General features: G+C 35.5%; 1 protein-coding gene across 4 annotated transcripts in view; it reads left to right on the forward strand.

The window, feature by feature from the left end:
- Positions 1–23894, forward strand: part of CCSER2 (coiled-coil serine rich protein 2) — a 168409-nt gene that overhangs the window by 132074 nt on the left and 12441 nt on the right. Inside the window, exon 10 of one of the 4 annotated variants that reach the window (XM_090278319.1) lies at positions 18223–18307. The exons of the other annotated variants lie outside the window; for them this stretch is intronic. Coding sequence (XP_090134445.1) covers positions 18223–18307 — 85 coding nt within the window. The remainder of the gene's footprint in view (positions 1–18222; positions 18308–23894) is intronic. 4 annotated transcript variants of the gene reach the window in all.

The raw sequence follows: 23894 nt of genomic DNA on the forward strand, positions 1-23894 counted from the left end.
CTTGTTTCCTCATTCTGTACTGGTTGACTTTTTTTTCTTCCTTATGTTCCAAATCATTTATTTGAACCCCAGTTTCCTTCCTGTCACCATTGGTTATGTGTGAATTTTCCTTCATTTCATTTAGCATAGTTTTCACTTCTTCCCTTATGCGTTTGCCATGCTTAAGCATATCTGTCAAGTCTGTGAGCATCTTTATCGCTAATGTTTTGAACTCTGCATCTGTTAGGTTGGCTGTCCCCTCGTGTGTTAGGTTGGCTATCTCCTTGTTGCTTAGTTCTCCCATTAGAACCTTGATTTGCTCCCTCTTTTGGGCCATACTTTTCTGTATCCTCATCTTGACAGGCTCCTGTGTTTGTTTGCCTCTGTGTCTTAGGTAGAGGTGTCGCACCTGTTATGTTGTAAGGGGAGGAGCCTTAGTTATTCATCAGTACAGGGTAACCCATTTCACTACGTTGTGGCACTGTGTGGGGGGGGAGAGGTCTGAGAGGGAACAATGCTGCTTACTCAGCACTTGCCTCTTTTCTAGGCACTTCTCCCACTTTCTTATGGGACTGGCACGCTCTAACTATTGCCCTGGCTGTTGTTTCCAGAGTGGGTAGATTTGTAGATGTACTAGGGCCATGGGGGTTCTTTAAACAAGCAGACTCTACTGAGAAACCTGCAGTTTCTGCCTCCACCCCAACCCTCACTGGTTTTCACAGTCAGAAGCAATGAGGCTTTATTGTCCCTGGCATTGAAACATGAGCTGTGCATCTGGTCTGGTGCTGGGAGCGCTTCCCAGGTGTTCCTCTCAACTTTTTTTTAAATGTTTGACTCCTCTTTCCACTGCGCTGCCACTGCTGCCACTGCTGCCGCCACCACACCACATCTTCTCTGTCCCGGCTCTGCCCCTCCTACCTGTCTGGATGAGTATTTCTTCTTTATATCTTTGTTTGTTGGACTTCCATGCAGCTCGATTTTCTGGAACTTCTGGTTGTCTCTAGTTTTGAGGTGGTTGTATTCCTTCTTAGTTGTGGGGGGAGACACAACATGTCTGTCTAGGCCTCCCTCTTGGCCAGAAGTCCTAATATTCTTGATATAGCAGAAAATAATACTGTTGCTCTTACCCAATTTTAAAATTTCTAAACAAATATAGCTGTACTGATTATTCAGAGCAGTGAACTATCAATGACCTTCAGCCAAAGCCCACCTGTGAAACAAGTTGGCAGGATTACTTGTGTCCAGGGAGAAACACACTATGAGGAACCATCTTTAAAAAGTGTGTCAGAAAGAACCTTTTATAGGGCATGAGCTTTTCCTGGGTGACTGGAAGCAGGGGTTTGCTCAGATTAGATACTATCAGAGAGTGGGAAAGTTCAGGGTATTTTGTCAATGGTACAGTGACTTTGTTTTTTTTCTGTACTTAGACAAAACTATGAAGTGGTCTTATTTTGTTTCATGTTATCATGGTCTCAGAGTAACTGCGGTATTCTGTGAGATTGTTGATGAGGTCAATTCTGGACATTAGGGGCTGCTTGTTATTCTCAGAAGGAATATAACTTGCATGGATTAAATAAAACTTACCAACCAGATGAAATTTCTTGTACTATTAAAACTCTGTAACACTTGGATTGTTACCTCTATATTTTTAAATCACTTACTGTACTTTGTCATATGTTAGTGTACTTATTGGTGATTGTAAAAGTAATGATTACATGAGAATATTGTGAGAGAAGAGAGAAATTTGGAGAGTTACACTTGGATCACATTCTGGAGACTTAGATATTAGACGAGAACTTCCCACTTACTTCTGTAGCCAGAAAGTTCTAGCAGGGAACAGGTTTAACCATGTTTTGCTACAAGAAAAATACAGTGTGAGAGGAGAAACTATCTTGAGGCAGGAACTCTGTCTCATCTCTCTGGCAGTGCTTAACACGGGTATTCAGCAGGAATGAATTTTTCCCGATGAGCACAGAATGAAGGTAGGAAAGATATTACAGTAGCCCAGGCAAAAGGAAATGAGGCCTGACCTCTCTGATTGTTTATTTCTCACAGAGACAGAGAAAAGATCGCTGAGACAGAATCTGTTGTCTTGATATGAGATTGGATGAGAAGGGTGTGAAAAATGGAAACCTGGATGACTGAGAAGATGGCATGTCAGTCATAAAAATAGGGAAACCTAGAGAAGGATTTTATTAGGGAAGGAAACTACTGAAGGATAGATATGAGGTGGTACCCAAAGAAACAGAATTTATTTATTAACAGTTTTATAGACATATTCAAATGATCTTTATTATCTTGAATGAGTTTTGATAGTTTGTGGTTTTGAGGAATTAGTCCAATTCTTCTCAATTGTCAAATACATAACTGGAAAGTTGTTTGTAGTATTCCCTTATTATCTTTTTAATGGCTGGAGGATCTGTACTGATGCCGTTTCATTCATGATTTTGATAATTTTTGTCTTACCTGTTTTTTTAAATCAGTCTTAGTGGTTTGTTAGTTCTGTTGACCTTTCTGAAGAATCAACTTTTTGTTTCCTTAATTACTTCTATTTTTCTTTGTATGATTTCAATAGTTACTGCTCTTAATTTTTCTTTTTACTTTCAGTATATTTTGGTCTTTTTTTTCACCAAGTTGCCTAAGGTGAAAGTTCAGCTTAATAATTTGAGATTTCTAGTTTCTATCATTGCTTTAACTGTGTTCTACAACTTAAAAAAATTTTTATTAAATTTATTGGGGTGACATTGTTTAGTAGTTATATAGGTTTCAGGTGTATAATTCTGTATATTGTATTGTGTTCACCTCCCCAAGTCATGTCTCCTTCCATCATCGTTTATCCCCACTATACCCTCTTCTACCTCCCCCACCCCCTATCCCTCTAGTAATCACCATACTGTTGTCTGCATCTATGAGGTTTTTTCTTTGCTTAATCTCTTCACTTTTTCACTCAGCCCCCCAATCTCCCCTTCCCTGTGACATATCTATGAATATGTTTCTATTTTGTTTGTTAGGTGTTTTTTTATTCATTAAATTCCACATATAAGTGAAATTATATGGTACTTGTTTTCCTCTGACTGGCTTATTTCACCTAGCACACTCACCAGGTCCATCCATGCTGTTACAAAAGTAAGATTTCCTTCTTTCTTAAGGCTGAGTACTATTCCATTGTGTAAATGTACCAGAGCTTTTTTATCCACTCATCTACTGATGGGCACTTGGGCTGCTTCCAAATCTTAGCTGTTGTAAATAACACTCCAGTGGACATAGAGGTACATATGTTTTTTCAAATTAAGTATTTCGAGCTTCTTTGGATATATTCCCAGAAGTGGGATTGCTGGGTCGTAAGGTAGTTTCATTTTTAATTTTCTGAGGTAACTCCATATTGCTTTTCACAGTGACTGCATCAGTCTGCATTCCTCCCAGCAATGCATGAGGGTTCCCTTTTCTCCACATCTTTGCCAACATTTGTTGTTTGTTGGTTATGGATGATAGATAGCCATTCTGACAAGTGTAAGGTGATACCTTATTGTGATTTTAATTTGCATTTACTTGATGATTAGTGACACTGAGCATCTTTTCATGTGTCCTTTGGCTATATGTATGTCCCCTTCAGACAAGTGCCTTCTACTCAGGTCCTTTGCCTATTAGATTGTTTTTTTTTTGTTTTGTTTTGTTTTGGTGTTGAGTTTTATAAATTCTTTATAAATTTGGGATATTAACCCCTTATCAAATGTAGCATTAGTGAATCTGTCCTCCCATTCATTGGGTTGTTTTGTTTTGTTGATGGTTTCTTCTGCTGTGCAAAAAGATTTTAGTTTGATGTAGTCCATTTGTTCTATTTTGTTTCCTTTGCCGAAGGAGATATATCAGAAAATAATATTGCTATGAGAAGTGTCTGAGATTTTACTGCCTCTTTTCTTCTAGGACTTTCATGATTTCAAGTCTCACATTTAAGTCTTTAATTCATTCTGAGTTTATTCTTGTGTGTGATGTATGGAGGTGGTCTAATTTCAGTTTTTGCACAACTTTCCCAATACCATTAATTGAATAGACTGTCTTTAACTCCCTATATGTTTTTGCTTCCTTTGTCAAATATTAATTGACTATAACATCATATGTTTATTTCTGGGCTGTATTCTATCAATAAAACTTTTTATGCCAGTACCATGCTGTTTTGGTTATTACGGCCTTATAGTTTGATATTAGGTAGTTTGATTCCTCCAACTTTGTTCTTCTTTCTCAAGATTAATGTGGCTGTTCGGGGTCTTTTGTGGTTCCATATAAATTTTTGGAATATTTGTTCTGTTTCTGTGAAATATGCCATTGGTATCTTGATAGGAATTGCATTGAATCTATAGATTACTTTGGGTAGTATGGACATTTTAATGATGCTAATTCTTCCTATTTCTGAACATGATATATGCTTCCACTTATTTGTATCTTCTTCAGTTTCTTTCTTCAGTGTCTTATATTTTCCAAGTACAGATATTTTGTAGTCTTGGTTAAATTTGTTCCTAGGTATTTTTTAAATTCTCACCCAAGGATATGTTTATTACGAGAGAGAGAGAGAGAGAGAGAGAGAGAGAGAGAGAGAGAGAGAGAGAGAGAGAGAGAGAGAGAGAGAGAGAGAGAGAGAGAGAGAGAGAGAGAAAGAGAGAGAGAGACATCAATGTAAGATAAAAACATCACACCCCAACCAAAGATCGAACCCAAAACCTAGGTACGTGCCCCGATTGGGAATTGAACCCACAACCTTTTGGTGCACAAGACGAGGCTCCAACGAACTGAACCACCCAGCCAGGGCCTAGGTATTTTTTTGTTGATTCAGTCCTTACTGGGATTGTTTTCTTAGTTTCCCTTTCTGATAGTTCATTGTTGGCGTATAATAATGCCACTGCTTTCTGGATATAAATTTTGTATCCTGCCATCTTTCTAAATTCATTATTCAGTTCTAGTAGTGTGTGTGTGTAATCTTTAGGGATCTCTATATATAGTATCATGTCATCTGCAGATAATGACAGTTTTACTTCTTCTTTTTCAATTTGGATGCCTTTTATTTCTTCTTATCTGATTGCTGTAGCTAGGACTTCCAGCACTATGTTGAATAAGAGGGGTGAAAGCAGACATTCCTGTCTTATTCCTTTTCTTAATGGAAACACTTGTAGTTTTTGTCCATTGAGTAAGATTTTGGCTGAGGGTTTGTCATATGTAGCCTTTATTGCATTGAGGTATGTTACCTCTACTCCTACTTGACTGAGTGTTTTCATCGTAAATGGGTACTGCATTTTATCAGGTGCTTTTTCTGCATCTGTTGATATGCTCATGTGGTTTTATCCTTCATTTTGTTTATGTGTTATATTCACGTTTATTGATTTCCAAATATGGTAATAGCTTTGCATCTCTGGAATAAATCACACCTGATCATGGTATATGACCTTTTTAATGTATTACTGGATCTGTTTTTGCTAATATTTGTTGAGGATTTTGCATCTGTGTTCATCAGCAATATTGGCCTATAACCTTTCTTTGTAATTTCTTTATCTGGTTTTGGAATTAGGATAATGCTGGCTTCATCAAATGATCTTGGGAGTCTTCCCTCTTGAATTTTTGGGAATAGTTGGAGAAGGAGAGGTATTAGTTCTTCTTTGAATGTTTGGTATAAACATGTGAAGCCATCTGGTCCAGGACTATTTATTTGTTGGGGTATTTTTGATTATTGCTTCAATTTCATTAATTGAATTTGTCTATTAAGATTTTCTGATTCTTCCTAATTCAGTTTTGGAAGATTGTGTGCTTTAGGAATTTACCCTTCTTGACCAGATTGTCCAATTTGTTGGCATATAGTTGTTTGTAATATTTTCTTACAGTTCTTTGTATTTCTGTAGTATCAGTTGTTAAATGTCCTTTTTTATCTCTGATTTCATTTATTTGGGTCCTCTCTCTTTTTTTTCTTGATGAGTCTGATTAAAGGTTTGTCAATGTTGTTTATCTTCTCAAAGACCTAGCTCTTGGTTTCATGATCCTTCGTTTTGTTTATTTAGAGTCTATTTTGTTTATTTCTGCTCTGATATTTTCATTTCTTTTCTTCTACTCACTTTGGGTTTTGTTTTTTCTAGTTCCTTTAAGTATGAAGTTTGATTTTTTGAGATTTTTATTTCTTTATGCAGGCCTGCAATGTTGTGAAATGCCTTCTTAGGAGTTAACAACTTTTGATATTATGTATTTTTTTTTTTTTTTACTCAGTACATTTTAAAAATGTCCCTGAAGTCTTCTTTGACATATGAATTATGTTGTTTTGATATCTTTAGTTTTTGGAAGCTTTACTATTTTCTTTCTGTTACTGATTTCTAATTTGATTCTGTTGTGGTCAGAGAACACATTCAGTATAACTTCAGTTATTTTAAGTTTGTTGTGATTAGTTTTATGGCCTAGACTATGAGCTGTTTTTTGGTAAATGTTCTATGAACTCTTGAAAAGAATACATAGTTTGCTCTTGTTGGAAAGATTATTCTATAAATGTTGATTAGATTCTGAATATTGATGATATCCTTGAGTTTTTCTGTATCATTGCTGATTTTATTGTCTAGTTGTTTTATTTCTTTTTTATTGTATTTTTTCCATAACCATTTTGTTCCCATATACCCCCTTCCCCACCATAATCATTACACTGCTGTTCTTATTCATGAGTTCTTTAACCTTCTTTCTCAGTGCCTCTAACCCCTAACCTTCTCCCCCAACTTAGCCACCAGCCTGCTCTCTATGAGTCTGTCTCTATTTTGCTTATTAGTTGTTTGTTCATCAGAGTCCACATATGAGTGAAATCATGTGATATTTGTCTTTCTCTGATTGGCTTATTTCACTTAGCATAATATTCTCCAGGTTCATCCACATTGTCACAAAGGGTAAAAATTTCTTCTTTTTTACGACAGAATAGTATTCCATTGTGTAAGTGTCCCATAGTTGTTTTATCCACTCATGTATAGATGGACACTTGGGTTGCTTCCGTATCTTGGCAATTGTAAATAACGCTACAATGAACACAGGAGTGTTTATGTTCTTTCCAATTAGTGTTTTGGGTTTTTTTAAAATATATTCCCAGAAGTGGGATCATTAGGTCAAAAGGCAGATCCGTTTTTAATGTTTTGAGGTAATTTCATACTGCTTTCCTTAGTGGCTGCACCAAGCTGCAGACTCTCCAACTGTATTCGTGGATTTGGCTGCTTGCTTTTTAGTTTTGTTTCATGTATAGTTCAGTAGTTTGTGCATACACATGTAGGATTGCTATATCTGCTTGGTATACTGACTCTTTTATCATTTTATAAGGTCCCTCTAGTTATTTGCTCTAAATCATTTATCTGATATTAATATAGTCCCTCTTCTTTTCTTTTGATTTTTTGCATAGTATATCTTTTTCCTGTTTAAGTTGAAAATATCTATATTGTTATACATAAGGTGAATTCATGGACCGTGCATGTAATTGGACTTTTTAAAATCCACTCTGCCAATTTGTCTTTTAATTAATGTCTATACAGCCTTTATATTTAATGTAATTATTGATATGTTAGGGTTTCAGTCTATCATTTGATTTGCTTCCTCTCCTCTTTGTTTTTTTTTTTTTTTTTTCCCTCTTTGTATGTTACTTATTCCTCTTTTAAAATTCCATTTTGAGTTACTTTAGTGTTTTAAGTATGTCTTTTTTAATGGAAATGTTACAGTTGTTCTAGGTATTATGTTATATATTGTCAAAGGTTCAGTAAGAACAGATGTAAAACCAGTGAATCACCAAAGTATTAATTAGTAAAAGTTCATGGTACAAACACCGAAAAGATAGTTTCCAAACTTGGAGAATTCAAACCAAGACATGGAATGAGGTTCAGGGGCATGTCTACTGTTAATTTCTTTTTGAGTTCAGAACATGAGTTTATTTATTTATTTATTTATTTATTTTGATTGTTTATGCTGTTAATGTTGTTCCTGCTTTTTCTCCCTTTCCCTACTCCACCTAACCCCCCATTCTCCCCTCCTTAAGCCAATTCCCACACTGTTGTCAGTATCCATGGGTTGTGCATAAGTGTTCTTTGGTTAATCCCTTCACCATCTTTCATTCTGTCTCTTCCCCAGCCCCCCACATCCTTTCCAGCAGCTAGCTGTAAGTCTATTTTATGTATCTATGCTTCTGTTACTATTTTGTTCATTAATTTATTGTGTTCATTAGATTCCGCATATAAGTAAGATCATGTGGTATTTTTTTTTCACTGACTGGCTTAGTTCACTTAGCATAATTTTTTCCAGGTCCACCCATGCTGTTACAAAATGTTACTAATGCGTAGTATCCCACTGTGTAATGTACCATAGCTTTTTTATCCACTCATCTACTGATGGGCATTAGGCTGTTTCCAAATTTTGGCTATTGTAAATAGTGCTGCTATAAACATAGGGGTGCATATATTTTTTTGTTTGGTGTTTCAGGATCCTTGGGGTATATTCTTGGAAGTGGAATTGCTGGATCAAAAAAGAGTTCCATTTCTAACTTTTTAAGGATGCTCCATATTGTTTTCTGCAGGGCTGCGCCAGACTGCATTCCCACCAACAGTGCATGAGGGTTCCCTTTTCTCCACATCCTTGCCAACACTTGTTGTTTGTTGATTTATTGATGGTAGCCCTTCTGACTAGTGTGAGGTGATATGTTATTGAGGTTTTAATTTGCATTTCTCTGATGATTAGTGATGTTGAGCATTTTCTCATGCAAGGTCTGTCCAAAAGGTATCCAGCCATGTAATATGAAAAACAGAGACATTTATTGTAGAAGATACAAGATATAAGAAACATTGTACATAGGACAATTACACTTCAGTCCCCTTCAAAAGGCACCATGGGGCCTCACACAGTTCTCCCAGTCACCATCAGCTGCCCCGTGATATTTTCCTGAATCTTATTGATGATCTCAAATCTATTCCCTTTCAAAGGTGATTTTAGTTTTGGGAAAAGCCAGAAGTAATGGGGCACCAAATCTGGGTTGTACAGGTGCTGAGTCACCCTGGTGATTTGATGATGTTTTGGAAAAAAAATGCACAAGACGTGATGCATGAATGGCACATTATAATGATGAAGCTGCCAATCACCAGTTACCCATAACTGTGGCCTTCTGAATCATCTGAATAGTTTCTGCAGAGGAATGTTCAAACTCAGTGCAGAATTTGGTACAGATTCTTTGTTCTGCTCACTCAGTCATTTTGAATAGAAGCCACACAGTATACGTGCTTACTCACAGCATCTACCTCCCCCAATGGCTAGTACAGTGAACTTGTCATTGTTCATGCATGCACATTTCAGTCCACTTTCCTTGACTGCCAGATTAATTGAGTGCCACACAAATTGTTCTCATTATATTAACAATGGCTGGACTATTTCTGGACAGACGTCGTATGTCTATGGGCCCTCTATATTTCCTCTTTGGAAAAGTGTCTTCCAGGTGTTTTGACCATTTCTTAATTGGGTTGTTTGTATTCCTGGCATTGAGTTGTATTAGTTTTTTGTACATTTTGGAGATTAAACCCTATCAGATGTATCATTGTATGAAAATGTTTTCTCATGCAGTGGGTTCCCTATCAGTCTTGCTGATGGTTTCTTTAGCTGTACAGAAGCTTTTTGATTTGATGTAGTCCCTCGTGTTTATTTTCTACTTTGTTTCCAGTGTCATAGGAGATATAATGGGCAAAAATATTTCTACATTGAATATCTGAGATTTTACTACCTATGTTTTCTTCCAGGATTTTTATAGTTTTGTGACTTACATTTAAGTCTTTTATCCATTTTGAGTTCATTTTTGTGTACGGTGTCAGTTGGTGGTCTTATTTCATTTTTTGCATGTACCAGTCCAGTTTTTCCAACATTCATTGAAGAGACTGTCTTTGCTCCATTGCATGCTCTTGCCACCTTTGTCAAATATCCATTGCTCATACAGGTGTGGGTTTACTCCTGGTCTCTCTGTTTTGTTTTATTGATTTATATGTCTTGTCTTATGCTGGTACCAGGCTGTGTGTTTTATAGTGGCCTCACAGTATAGTTTGACATCAGGAATAGTGATACCTCCAGCTTTGTTCTTCTTTGAAATATTTGTTGTAGCTCTGTGAAGTATGTCATTGGCATTTTAATAGGAACTGCATTGAATGCGTACGTAGATTGCTTTAGGTAGAATGGCCATTTTAATGATGTTAATCCTTCCAGTCCATGAACATGCTATATGCTTCGACTTATCTGTATCTTCCCTGATTTCTTTCTTCAGTGGCTTCTAGTTTTCCAAGTACAGGTCTTTTACCTCCTTGGTTAAATTTATTTCTAAGTACCTTATTTTTTGCTGTTGTTGCAATAATAAATAGAATTGTTTTCTGAGTCTCTCCATCTGATAGCTCACTTTTGGTGTGTAAAAATGCCATCAATTTCTGGGTATTATTTTTGTATCCTGCTATTTTCCCAGATTCATTTATTAGATCTAGTAGTTTTTGGTGGACTCTTCAGGGTTTTCTATGTACAATATCATATCATCTGTGAACAATGACAGCTTTACTAACTCCTTTCCAATTTGGATGCCTTTTATTTCTTCTTGTCTGATACTTGTGACTAGGACTTCCAGAACTATGTTGAATAAGAGTGGTGAAAGCAGATATTCCTGTTTTGTTCCTGATCTGAAGAGGAATGCTTTTAGTTTATGTCCATTGAGAATGATGTTAGCTGTCGTATATGGCCTTTATTATGTTGAGGTATGGTCCCTTTATTCACACTCTGCTAAGTGTTTTTATCATAAATGGGTGCTGGATTTTATTGAATGCTTTTTTTGCATCTATTGATATGATTATGTTATTTTTGTCTTTCATTTTGTTTATGCAATGAGTCACATTTATTGATTTGTGAATATTGTGCCAACCCGGCATCCCAGGGATAAATCTCACTTGATGATGGTATATGATCTTTTTGATATATTGCTAGATCTGGTTTGCTAATATTTTGTTGAGAATTTTAGCATCTATGTTCATCAGAAATATTGGCGTATAATTTTCTGTCTTTGTTGTGCCTTGTTTTGGAATTAGGATAATACTGGCCTATTAAAAGCACTTGGAAGTCTTTTCTCCTCTTGAATTTTTTGGGATAGTTTGAGAAGGTTGGGTGATAGTTCTTTGAATCATTGGTAGAATTCTCCTGTGAAGCCATCTGGTTCAGGTCTTTTGTGTGCCAGAAGTTTTTTTGATTACTGTTTCAATTTCAGTTATTATTACTGGTCTATTCCGGTTTTCAGCTTCTTTCTGTTTCAGTTTTGGAAGAGTGTTTTTTTCTAGAAATTTATCCATTTCACCCAGGTTGATCAGTTTCTTGATACATAGTTGTTCATAGTAATTTCTTACAATGCCTTGTATTTCTGTGATATCAGTTATTTTGCCTCTTTCATTTCTGATTTTGAATACTCTCTCACTTTTTTGGGGGGGGGAGTCTGGTTAAAGGTTTGTCAATCTTGTTTATCTTTTCAAAGCACCAGTTCCTGGTTTTATTGATCATCTATATTGTTTATTTTTAGTCTCTGTGTCATTGATTTCCACTCTGATCTTGATTATTTCTGTCCTACTTGATCTGGGCTTTGATGTTTTTCTGGTTCTTTCAGTTGGAGTGTTAGATTGTTTATTTGAGATTTCTCTTGCTTCTTGATGTAGACCTGTAGTGCTATGAACTTCCCTCTCAGGACTGCTTTCTCTGTGTCCCATAGATTTGGAGTAGTTGTGTGTTTATTTTGATTTGTTTTTAAAAATGTTTTGATCTCCTCCTTGATATCATTAGTTACCCATTCACTATTTAATAACGTGATATTTAGCCTGCAAGTATTTGAATGTTTTTGAGTCTTTTTATTGAGATTGGTTTCTATAGGGTTAGCCAGAAAGTTTGTTCAGCTTTAAACTAAAAATAAAAGGCACATTTTCTTCATTTTCATCAATAACTTTGTTGAACAATGTATTCACTGTTTTTGTTCCACTACCTTCTGCCATCTTTCAGACAACTTCATAATTCCATCTTCCCAAAAGTTTTCATCTTTTTGAGCAAAGAACTGTTCTATTAAAAGAATATGGTAAAGACCAAAATAAATGGAAATCCAAAGATGCAATGTCTGGTAAGCACCGCAGATGAATCAGAACTCCCCAGCCAAACTGGAACAGTTTTTGCCTGGTCATCAAAGAAACATGTGGTCTTGTGTTATCCTGATGGAAGGTTATGTGTTTTCTGTTAACTAATTCCGATTCTGTTAACTAATTCCGACGCTTTTCATGGAGTGCTGATTTCAGTTGTACTAATTGGGAGCAGTACTTGTTGGAATTAATAGTTTGGTTTTTCCAGAAGGAGATCATAATAGAGGACTCCCTTTCAATCCCACTACATACACAACATTGACTTCTTTGAATGAAGACCGGCCTTTGGTGTAGTTGATGGTTGGTCATTTCACTTGCCCCACTATCTCTTCCATTCCACATATATTGTAAAGTATCCACTTTTCATTGCCTGTCACAATTTGTTTTAAAAATGGAATGTTTTTTGTTTTGTTTAAGTAGAGAATCACATGGGGAGATTCGGTCAAGAAGGTGTTTTTTTTTGTTTGATTGTTTTTGTTTTTGTTTTTTTGTTTATGTGGAACCCAAACATCAAAGTGATTAACATAACCAAACTGGTGCAAATGACTTTCAATGTTTGATTTGGATCTCACACATTTTATAATGTTGATTGTTCTCAATTAATGTCTTGATTTGATCTCTATCAACTTTAACTAGTCTACCCTACTGTGGAGCATCATCCAACAAGAAATCTCCAGCCCAAAACTTCACAAACCACCTTGGACATATTCAGTCAGTCACAACACCTTCTCCATACAGTGCACAAATCCTTTTATGCATTTGAGTTGTGTTTTTGTTTCAGTGGGGTCCTTAAGATTCCCTAGAGCCTGTGGTTGGAGGATTGGGGAAGGGGACAGCTTTCAAGATACCTTTGCATATCTATGGCTGGTAGCTAATGTCTTAGTTATGCAAATTGATTTGGTTCTTCCAAGGCCCCTAGGAGATGGGAGGGGTTTTGACTATAGAATGGTGAGGAAAAAGCATAGGGGACCTGCACAAGATTCTGTGAATGGTCAGAACTGTTACCATGCCCACTGCATCACAGGCCATGGTCAGGGATTTAAAAATAAGGTGGCAGACATTTTGCAGAGTAGAGTGATCCATGTGGTTTCCAAGGAGGTAGAAAGAGCACCAGGCGCTTTTAGAAGGAAAGAGAGATCCATGCAGCTTTGAAAGGGCAGAGAGAGAACCATGTGTGATCCAGTGCAACATGGTACATGTTTTCCTCGACTGTTATACGGAGGCTGATGACATCATACCCCAGGTCCTGAAGGAGAGAGCTGACAGATAAGGGATGGGGAAATTTTGGGCATGTTTCTGGCTTCTAGCCTTATAGAGATGGGAGCAAGGGAAGTGCTGGGTCCCGTGGGAGAACAGGGCTCTGAGCTGAAGTGCTCACAGCCCTCCACAGGTTGGAATATTGTAAATAAAGACCTGTTTTACTCAATACTAGTTGTTGGGTTTTACAGCAAGGCACCATATGAAAGAACCCCGTCTTTTATTCTGTAACATGTTTACCTTTCTTGAAATAATAAAGTGCACTATGTCTAAAATGTGTATTTTCTTCCATCTTTAATATTGAAATGTCTATACAAAAATTCACACATTTTGATGTTTTTTTAAATGCACGCTGATACAACAGCTGTCACAATACAGTCTAATAAATTTGTTTTAAATGAAATTAAAGACAACTAAGCACTGCTAGTGCCATCTTATGGAAAAAAACAAATGTTTTGTCCAACCCAATAATTTCATGTCATTTTGATCCATGAAAATATTTGATATGATTTCAATTTCGAGAAGAATGTATACGAGTATACTTCTTTGGGGTGAAATGTTCTGTAAATATCAATTAAATCCATTTGATCTAGTGTGTTGTAATACCACTATATCTTTGTTGGGGTTTTTTGTCTGGAATACCTGTCCATTGTTGACAGTGGGGTGTTAAAATCCCCTATTATGACAGTATTATTGTCGATATCTTCATTAACGTTCACCAAGAGTTCTTAAAATATATATTTAGGTGCTCCTGTATTGGGTGCTTATATATTTACAAGTGTTATGTCTTCTTGTTGGATCAAGCCCTTTAGAATTATGTAATGACCCTCTTCATCTTTGTTAATGGCCTTCATTTTGAACTCTATTTTGTCAGATATAAGTATTGCTACATCAGGGGTATGTATATTGTTATAAAGCAGCTTATTTAGTAAGAAAGCAATGACTTTTTTCTTCACAGTGATTGGTTATATATATAAGAATTTTCAGTGGTTACCTCATTTCAGCCTTGGGAAACAGTTCAAAATTTACTTATGGTTTACAAAGGCATAAGCAGGAAATGACCCCAGTCAAACTAGTCTTGCAAAAGAAGCTAAACTTAGCTTTGTTTATAATAGTAAACTTCCATTTGTTTTTGTTTTTATTTTAGCAATATATTTAAGTTTGTATAGTCTACTAAATATAGAAACCTTACTTTAAGCCTGTCATCTCCCCCATTTATAAGTATTTTAAACATTTCCTATACATACCTTTAAGAACCACGTAAGACTGTATTAGAACCAGACAAGGGTGGAATCCCAGGCTTCCCAATCAGTCTTTTCCGATACAATTGGAGGCTGGGGCTGCAGTTTTCCTCTGGTGTTTAGCCAGTTATTTTGTGTAAATTTTGTGTATTACTAGGCTTCCTCTTTCCTGGTAGCACCTTTGGTAGGGTGCAGATTTTACTAGAGATTTTTTTGCTTTTGCTTTTGTCTGTGCCCATTGGTATTTCTGGGTGCTGGCTTCTCCATCACCTAAGAAGGATCCATTAGGCAAAAAGAAAACCCGGGCATTCTCTACCATGTTTTTCCTCAGGTTTAAAGGTCCCTACTTGGTCTATCTTCTTAGCTCCACCTTTCAGAGTTTGTTTGTTTTATATATAATATCCAGGGTTTTTATCTGTACTTTGCAGAAGAAAAGGGGAAAAGTCTATCTGTTCGATCCTGTGCTGGTATTGGCAGTCCCTCTTCTATTAAGTTTTAATTACAGTATGTTGTTTCTACTCTGTGCAAATCACTTATCAAGAAACTATAGTTAACATCAAGAAAAGTAAGAAAGCAATTATTCTAAGGGTGGTTATGTTTAATAGAAAAAAAGAAAGAAAAATATTCAAATCAATATAATAAACAGAGGGGGAAAAGTTCCCTGAGATAAATATCCATCAGGAGATATGGATGCCTATAAACGAGTGATTGTTGCTTTAGGTAGGATCAGGAAAAACTTTTAGAAAATGGGTTTGAAATCTAGGGAAGTGCAAGGAGGCATTTTACCTGGCAGAATTAAAATGAATAACATTCTTTGCCTTTCTAGGCATGAACTAAGATGACTACTGTTCAATCAGCTTAATAATTGTGTGCTTCTTGGCAATAGCAGGAAGAACTATTTATTTCACAAGGTTTTCTTTCTCTCCTTCTCATGCTCAGGCCTGTCCCAGAGATCATGATATATTGGTCTTGGGAGAGTAAAGAAGGGTTGTCATTGTTTTGTTTTTTAAAATTCTTAAATGCTTACAGTATGTGTCCAGGCCTAACAGATTATAGCTTCATCTCTAGATGAAGATAGTAACTGCATTGTAAATCAGTAAACAGTTATTTAGAGTCTGCTGTATGCTGGAGACTATTAGTCAGAGAAGGTGAACATTTGACATCTTTTAAAACAGTCAGGTTCATACTGGCTGGTGTGGCACAATTGATTGGAGCATTGTCCCAGAACCAGAAGTTTGAGGGTTCAATCCCCCATCCAGGCTCATACGATCTTCAGACTGAGTGTGTACAAGAGGCAACCAGTTGATGTTTTTCTCTCACATTGATGTTTCTCTCTATCCCTTCCTAAAGATTTTTTTTAAAAAAAAAACCTGTCAGGTTCTAGGTACTATGATAGATACTTTTACTTAAATTATTTCAAAGAACTGATAATTTTTTAGGAATAATTTAATACTAAATTGATTATTTTAATTGTCATATAAGGAGAGTTATAAAATGAAAGGATGGCAGTGATTCTGGACAAGTAGGAGTAAGGACAGATAAGTGAATAAATGAATTATAAAAACTAAAATCAAGAAATTCCTTAAAGGTGAACCATTCTGCTTTAGTCCTTCATGCATCTTATAACAGAATACCATAGACTGGGTGGCTTATAAAGAATAGAAGTAATGTATTTCTGACAGTTCTGGAGGCTAGGAAATCCAAGATTGAAAGCACCAGCAGATTCAGTGTCTGGTGAGGGCCAACTTCCTGGTTCTCAGACATAGAGCTCTTTGGGATTTCTTTCATAAGGGCACTAATGATATTCATGAGGGCTCCACCTTATGACCTGATCACTTCTCAAAGACCACACTTTCAAACCATCACACTGGGGGAATAGGTTTCAACATACAAAATTTTAGGGAGATACAAATATTAAGTCTATAGCACAGTCCAACCCTGCATATTACAAATGAAGAAACTGAGTCTCACAGAAGAGCAGTACCTTTCTCAAGGCTATAGGCCTTATGGAAGATCCAAGGAACAACACAGTTCCCTTAACTCTTACTGAGTACTGTTTCTACAGACCTCCAGAAGAACTTATTTCTTTGAAAAGGACTCTCTCACTGCTGGTTTAGCCCGTATAAAAAAAATCCCTATCTGTAAGGTCCTTTACCCAGGGCTATGAGTAGAATTTGGCCCTAGAGAAACTCATAGGAAGGGACTTGGTTGAGGACTTGTTTTATGTAAAGATTTGAACCAAAACATTTATGAAACAGCAAAATAGAGGTTTATCAGGTAATAATCTATGCAGACTACCTGTGGTCATCACTTTATTAAATATTTTATAAACTATTTTCATAAACACCTATAGCTAAATTAGTGTAAAGTATAATAACTTCAAGAAGCAGAATATTTGTTTACTAGGATATTCTAAAGATTACTAATTCTATTTAGTTTCTTTTAGTTGATTTTTCCCTTCATCAACATAGGAAATGGATCTTATATTTTTTATAGGGGATCACTTATTTTATAGTGAGCAATGTAGGATTACTTCTAAATTTAAAGTACCTGATTATACTGAACTGAGCCAGGAATGTTATTGATAGAGAAGTGGCAAACTAATTTTTATTTAGACCAGTCAATGTTCTTGAAACATGTAAACACCAATAAACTACATTAGTAATCTTAATACATCACTTCTATGTCAGATTCTTTTGCAAATTGAACTGGTTATGACTATTTAAAAGCTCATTTTCCTTGATGATAGTGTTTCAGTAGTTTTGTTTTTCCAAGGGCTTCAGTCAGTGAGGAGGCCAGGAACAGAGAGACATGAGTCCCATCTGGTTCTATTTGTGTGACATTGAACAAATAATTTCTTTCTTGAAGACCCAGTTTTATTAGGAAAAGTGAAGAAATCGAAGTAAAAGACATTCTAGGTGTATTTTAATTTAGAAATCTCTATTAAAATAAGTGAAACTAAGAAGCCTCAAGTTATTCAGATTTAAAAGCATGCCTTTGTACTTGTGGCCTGTATGTCATGCTTTTAATACAGTACTCACTCTCACAACATCTTAAGTCTTTTTAATGCTCTGTTGGTTCTGCTGTCTTTACCTAATATTCTTCAGCTGCTAATCTTCTGAAAACCTATGATTTCTAGAGAAGTACAAAGTTTTTGTATGGTAATTTTTTCATTGCCTCATTTATAATTAATGCACTGTCTCTGTGTTTAATACCTATAGTCTATCTTTCCTTTTACATGCTTTCATTTTTTGTAGGATTGGAATATGCTACCTTAAGAAGAGATACAATGATAAATGTAATGTTTGCTAGAAAGAATATTTTATTTCTTATGCATTAACTACAAATATTACAGGAAAATATTTTTCTTAAAATATATGAGAAATAAATAGGCTTGGAATTATGGGGTTTTTTTTCCCAGTAATTTGAGCTGCCTGTATTTAAAAAAATGAAATCTGTCTTCTCATTAACACTATTGTTATGTTGTTGTTGTTGTTTTTTAACTATAACTTTGGTTTCTTTATTTTTGGTTCCCTTTTTTATTATACCTCCCTACCCCATCTCTCTCTACACAGGGTGGGTATTCTGCTCCCTCCTTCTCTCCTTGGCAGGGCTCCTTCCAGGGGATCCCACGGACTGTTCCACCGCATCGCAGACAGAGTGAGTCTGTGTCTCTCACTCCTATCCTGCTCTGTCTTCCCCATCATGGTATTTCCCTTCTGCATGTTCTGTCCCTTCCCAGCACCTCCTCTCCTGTTCAGTGACCTGCAGGCATGTGCTAAACCAGCACTCCTTGGGCTCCTCTCAATTAACACTTCCTTTGACTGCATGTAAATAGACATCCACCTAGAGCCTTAGGAGAACTATCTGAAGTTAATTTCATTCTAAAGTTGTTAAAACCTATTGCCAGTGACCCTAGACTTACTGACATGCATCTGCCTCTAATGCATTTTTTTCATGACCTTGAGATATGTGAATAAAAATTGTTTTTACCTAGTTATGTTAAAAATATACACTATCAAGCAGTGGCATAACGAACAGATGCATACCATTTAGAGACCAGGCTTATATAGACCATTGCACATTTCTTTAAATATTTCCTAATCAAAAGGCTTTGATTACATTTCATTGTCTTCTTAAATAAAAATATTTTAAGTCATTTTTTAAGGGTGTTTTTAACAATATGTCCTTGTAATTTATCAGCTGCTTTGCAAATACAGAGGAAATGGCTTTTGAATATGCATGGTTTACTAACATTTCTAATGATTTAGTAATTGTTTGATTTTTAAAAATCTGTTTACATTAAAAAGGATTGTTTATATTATGTACTTAAGTATATCTGGTAAGTTGGTTATATTTTATCTTTTTTGAAAAGTCACCCAAAAAAGCTAATGTTGATGAAAAAGAGACATAAATATTGTCAATCAGAGTCACTTTTACATATTCTCCATAGATTTACCCTTATTTGTGATTTATATAAGTTTTTTTCATAAATTGTTCTTATTTATATAACATATCAAAGGCCCAAAGGAGGGGATTTTAAGCAATTAAAAATGACATATTCAAATAAAAAATTATGTTTTTATTAATTAAAATTATAAGGTATCAACATGACTCTGAGACAAGGTTTGAAGTTTAGTTTTTGGTGTTATCCCTCTCCTTCCCTTTTGTACTGTTTGTTTTAAAGATAAATAGAATAGAGAGTTTGTATAGACTTTTGTAATATTTTTATTTAGTAGTAGGTTAATTTGTTTAGTGGATGCAATGAGAAGAGGAATTTAATCTTTCTTCTTCTCCTTTTCCATCTCCCACCATCTCTGTAAACTCCTTATTTACCTCTTACCTTCAAGTAAGTTGCTTTCTTTTCTATTTAAAGATTTCTGGCACATAAGGAATTACGCTAAATTGCTAGTGGTCTAATCTGAATTTCAAGTGCAGTTATAACAAATGATAATGTATTTTGGGCTTGTAGCCAGTAAATAGCATGGTTTGACAGGTTTGCTTCAGATTAACACACCTACCTTGAATTTACTGAACCTCGCTTTTAGCCTCTGTTCTTTTCCCTCACCATTCCTTTGTCCCCCTTATCCTTCCCCGCAGCTAGCTGTCATATGGTATTGAATTTTAAGGTTAATTATTCTGTATTGCAGATAGTTTTAGATTTATTTTTAAAATGTGTTTCTTGGAGACATCCATTCACTAGTTTCTTATTTGTATAGCTTTAGAATTTTCTTGTTCCTTTCCTGAGTCATTGGCTCCCCATTTTCAAATGCTTCTTCCTCCTTTCCTTTTGGCTTTAGAGCTATCTTTTGGAGCCATCTTTTGCATTTCCAGTTATGAAGCAGCACTGTCTTGAAAACACTACTTTCAAGATCGGTCTTTCTTGTTTTTCTGGATCAAATCTTCTTTCTCTGTATCTACAAGTTAATAAAAATAAAGTTTTAATTCTCCAGAGATTGGATATGTTAGCCACCTAGGAGAAGATATATATACATTGGAGTCTTTTCCTGGGTAAGTTCTCATGGCTAACACAGCTGAGAGAACTGGCCCTGGGAATTGATCATTGAGACTTGTAGGACCTTGTTTGTGGAAAGTGATGTCTAAAACACTTGTTCTTAGCTTTTTGACAGCTGAGCATAAAAGGTTCATTTAGAGAAGAGATACGTTCTAAACTACTACACTATTTTGAATTTATCCTGAGGACAGCTGAAGTCGTTTACTAATGAAATCATTTGAAAAAAATTTTTTAATAATAAAATATAGAGAAAGAAAAGGGTATGGAATTTGGGAGTAAATCCAGTGGTTTTTTTAGGTCTCTTTTTCCTAAATATATTCAGTGAAATAATATTTGTTTCCACATTTAGTTAATATGGGATTTCTAGTGTTGATTTTTTGGAGAATTTAATTCTGTAAGTGATGGTAGATAGTTGAGAGAGTTTGCCTGCATTAAAAACTGTTTCATTCATACATTCTTTCTATTGCCCTCTTGAACACCCCCTAAAGTGAGCCAGGTAGGGTTGACTATTAGTCAGTCGCTAGTTAGGCCACTTGCTACTCGGCTTTTTATTTTTTATTTTTTTTAATGTATAAAAGTAGTAGACCTTCCGCCATAAAAAAAAAAAAAAAAAATATAGCCTGGTCACAATATGAGAGTGAAATAACTAAGATTTGCAGGGAGTATTTATCTCAGGTCATTCCAGGAAGCTGCACTCACAGGGAATGCACCTTGCTGAATATAATAATAATCTAGAAAAATGGAGATACAAGGAAAATTCTAGTCATTATGTATTATTTTTTTCTTTTTCAGGACATTTTGACTTGCATTTCTTTTCTTGAGTGTATCACTAATCTCAGCTTGAGGATGTTTGTTCTCCAGTTTCAAACTAAATTTTTATCTGGGTTAGCAGAAAATTTCTACTTATAGTGGTCTTCCTGTTGTCAGTAGGCACTTCAGCTTTTGTCCAAATTGACTTAACTGCCATTGGTTTGGTCTGTCTGATTTCCAACTGTGTAAAATTAGAAATATTAACTAACCTATCCCATAGTAGAAAATTTAATAAAAATAATTACCTTTGGCAAGTAAAAATTTGAGATTAATGATAATCTCAAATAGCATTTCTTGCTAGAGCATATGCTCCTAGGAATTCTTGACTTTTCAAAAAGTTTATCTTGCGATAATACCTTCTTACCGTGCCTAAAATGACTTTTAAAATTTGCTGTTTTAACACCTTGCTTAAAAGAATTTAGAAATCTTACCTTCCTTTACCTTACATGTGGAATAACTTAGATGGGAAGAAAAAAATTGTTTTGAAACACCGAAAATAACATAAATGCATGTTTATGTCTCAATAGCCATGTGTCTTAATGGCCCAGCAGATTTTTGTAATGTTGCCTGATTTCTAAATTTATATTATAATAATGACTAATTATATTATCAGAATTACATTAAGAATGGTGATTATATTGTCTTATATTCTCCTCCTCTTATAACCTTCAGAAGTTATTTCACAGGCTTTTTTAAAGAGCAACACTTAGATTACAACCAAATATGTCTTTACTGAATGAAGCTATATATTTAAAACCCAACACCATTTGTGTGCATATTTAACATTCAGATAAAAGATTCCTGAAATAGTACTTTCTCTTAGGGTATATGATATTCACATATTTTATTCTTAATTTTTTGTTTTACTTTTTTTCACATAGTATCGTTATGTGAACCTTTTTCATATGAGGGGGGACCCCGCAAAAAGAACAGAATTTATTTATAAAAAATTGTGTATTTATTCTTACATGTTAAAACCTCAGTCACCTTCAAAGTATTCTCCTTTTTAAAATAATTAATTAATTAATTTTGGGAGGACCCCTCTCTAACAATTCCCCCCTCTCAGACTTAAGACCCTTTTTATAAAGGACAATGGGCAAAGGCCTCGTGCTCCTCTAGCTACTTCAAGCTGGACACGGTCATTGTCCTACTTACCCTTGGGTCCATAAGTCCCCATTAAGAGTGGGAGTGTGGGGGCGAGGGTGGCCTTCCCACACTGGGAAGGCTCTTGCAGACACCAAATCAGGTGGCTGTGCTCGGACAATGGCATGCTCAGTTTATCAGAGTATTCTCCTTTTGATATGATACACCTATAGATATATTTTTTCCACTGCTCAGAACAGTTTACAAACTTGTCAGTTTTGATGCCTTTTAGTGCTTCTGCTGTTTTTTTTGTTTGTTTGTTTCACCTGTTTCACATCAGCAAAACGTTTCTTTTTGAGGACTTTTTTTTTTAACCCAGGGAAACAAAAAAAGTTGCTTGGGGTGAGATCCAGTGAATAGGGAGTGTAGGGCATGGGAATCCTGCCATTTTGGGTCAAAAACTGCTGAACACTCAGTGCAGTAGGGGCAGGTGCGCTGGTAAATCACTCATCATGAAATGGACAAATACGTTGAAAGAGTCCTCAAAAATTTTTACCAAAGCTGAACATGGCCTCTCACAACACCACCAGTTGATACTGATGGGTTCCTAGAACACTCACCTGGTGGGAAAAGCCTGTACTACTAGGGACCTGACCTCCAGAACATAATCCAGTTCTTTTGGGTCCCCCCAATATAGTAAATACTTCTTAACATAATTTTAATAGCTTCATGATATTACATTAACATGTGAATATACTCTAATTTATTTGATTTTTTCCCCTATTGTTGGGCATTGATGTAGTTCCATTTTTCCCTATTAAATAAAGATACTATTGCAACATAGGTCATTCTTGTGTATAGATCAGTGTCAGCGTCTCCCAAGTACATTTCTAAAAGAATACTACTTAATAAAGGCTATGCATTTTCTAGAGACACTTGGTGTGTATTGTTGAACTGTCAAACATGCTCTTAAGGTATATATTAATGTGACTCAACCTGATTGGCTTCATCATGTGACTAATTTTATGTAAAAGGAGTTTGTCAGCTTCAGTGCTTTAATGAGAAATTAGCTTTAGGAGTGACTTTTCATAAAAATAAAATATTTTCCAATGAAATGGAATCTAGGGTAACTGAGTAAAAACTGAACAATTCAATTTTACACTAAGCTCATTTTTTGAGATGTGATTAATGTAGAATATACTTTTTTGTCCTTTTTGCAGCTAATTCAAGTGCTGTTTAGTATAGTCATTGGTTAATTGACTGGAAATGTGCACCAAACTCATGGTCCAGTAGACCATCCCATAAACCTAGGCATGAGTTAGTTTCTCTCAACAATTTGCAATTATGAGAAACAGCAATTACTATTTTTTGTATAAGCCTTTATAACAACGTGCTCTGCAGATTTTGGGGTTGTTAGCTGTATTTATTTCTGTAGCTAGCCCTGCAGTGTCCTACTCTGGATAAATTTGGTCATGCCAATGGAATTGTACTATTATGATGTTATTTAGTTTTCTTTTCTGAACTACTCTGCATCCCAAAAGTAGATGCTGATGGGTTCTGTGTCTTAGAGATATGAAAATTAAGCATCTTGTGTTGATTGTGCTTGTGTAGTAAGTGCTTATTTAAGTCACTGTTACTCACTTTGATAGTTTTTAAAAGCAGTTAACTGATCAACTTAGAAGAGCTATTGAATTTCTTATTTTAGAACTTGCTTATTTATAATTTATATTTATAAATCAGGTATCTTTTCCAAGTTCTCTGAGATTAAGAGGCACCATCCTGAGATATAAGGAATTTAGTATGCATTTCTGGTTCCCAAGAACCCTTGGAAGCTATGAT

This window comes from Furipterus horrens, unplaced genomic scaffold (assembly GCF_987537825.1).
Source record: "Furipterus horrens unplaced genomic scaffold, mFurHor1.1.pri manual_scaffold_5, whole genome shotgun sequence".
Taxonomy (NCBI): Eukaryota; Metazoa; Chordata; class Mammalia; order Chiroptera; family Furipteridae; genus Furipterus; species Furipterus horrens.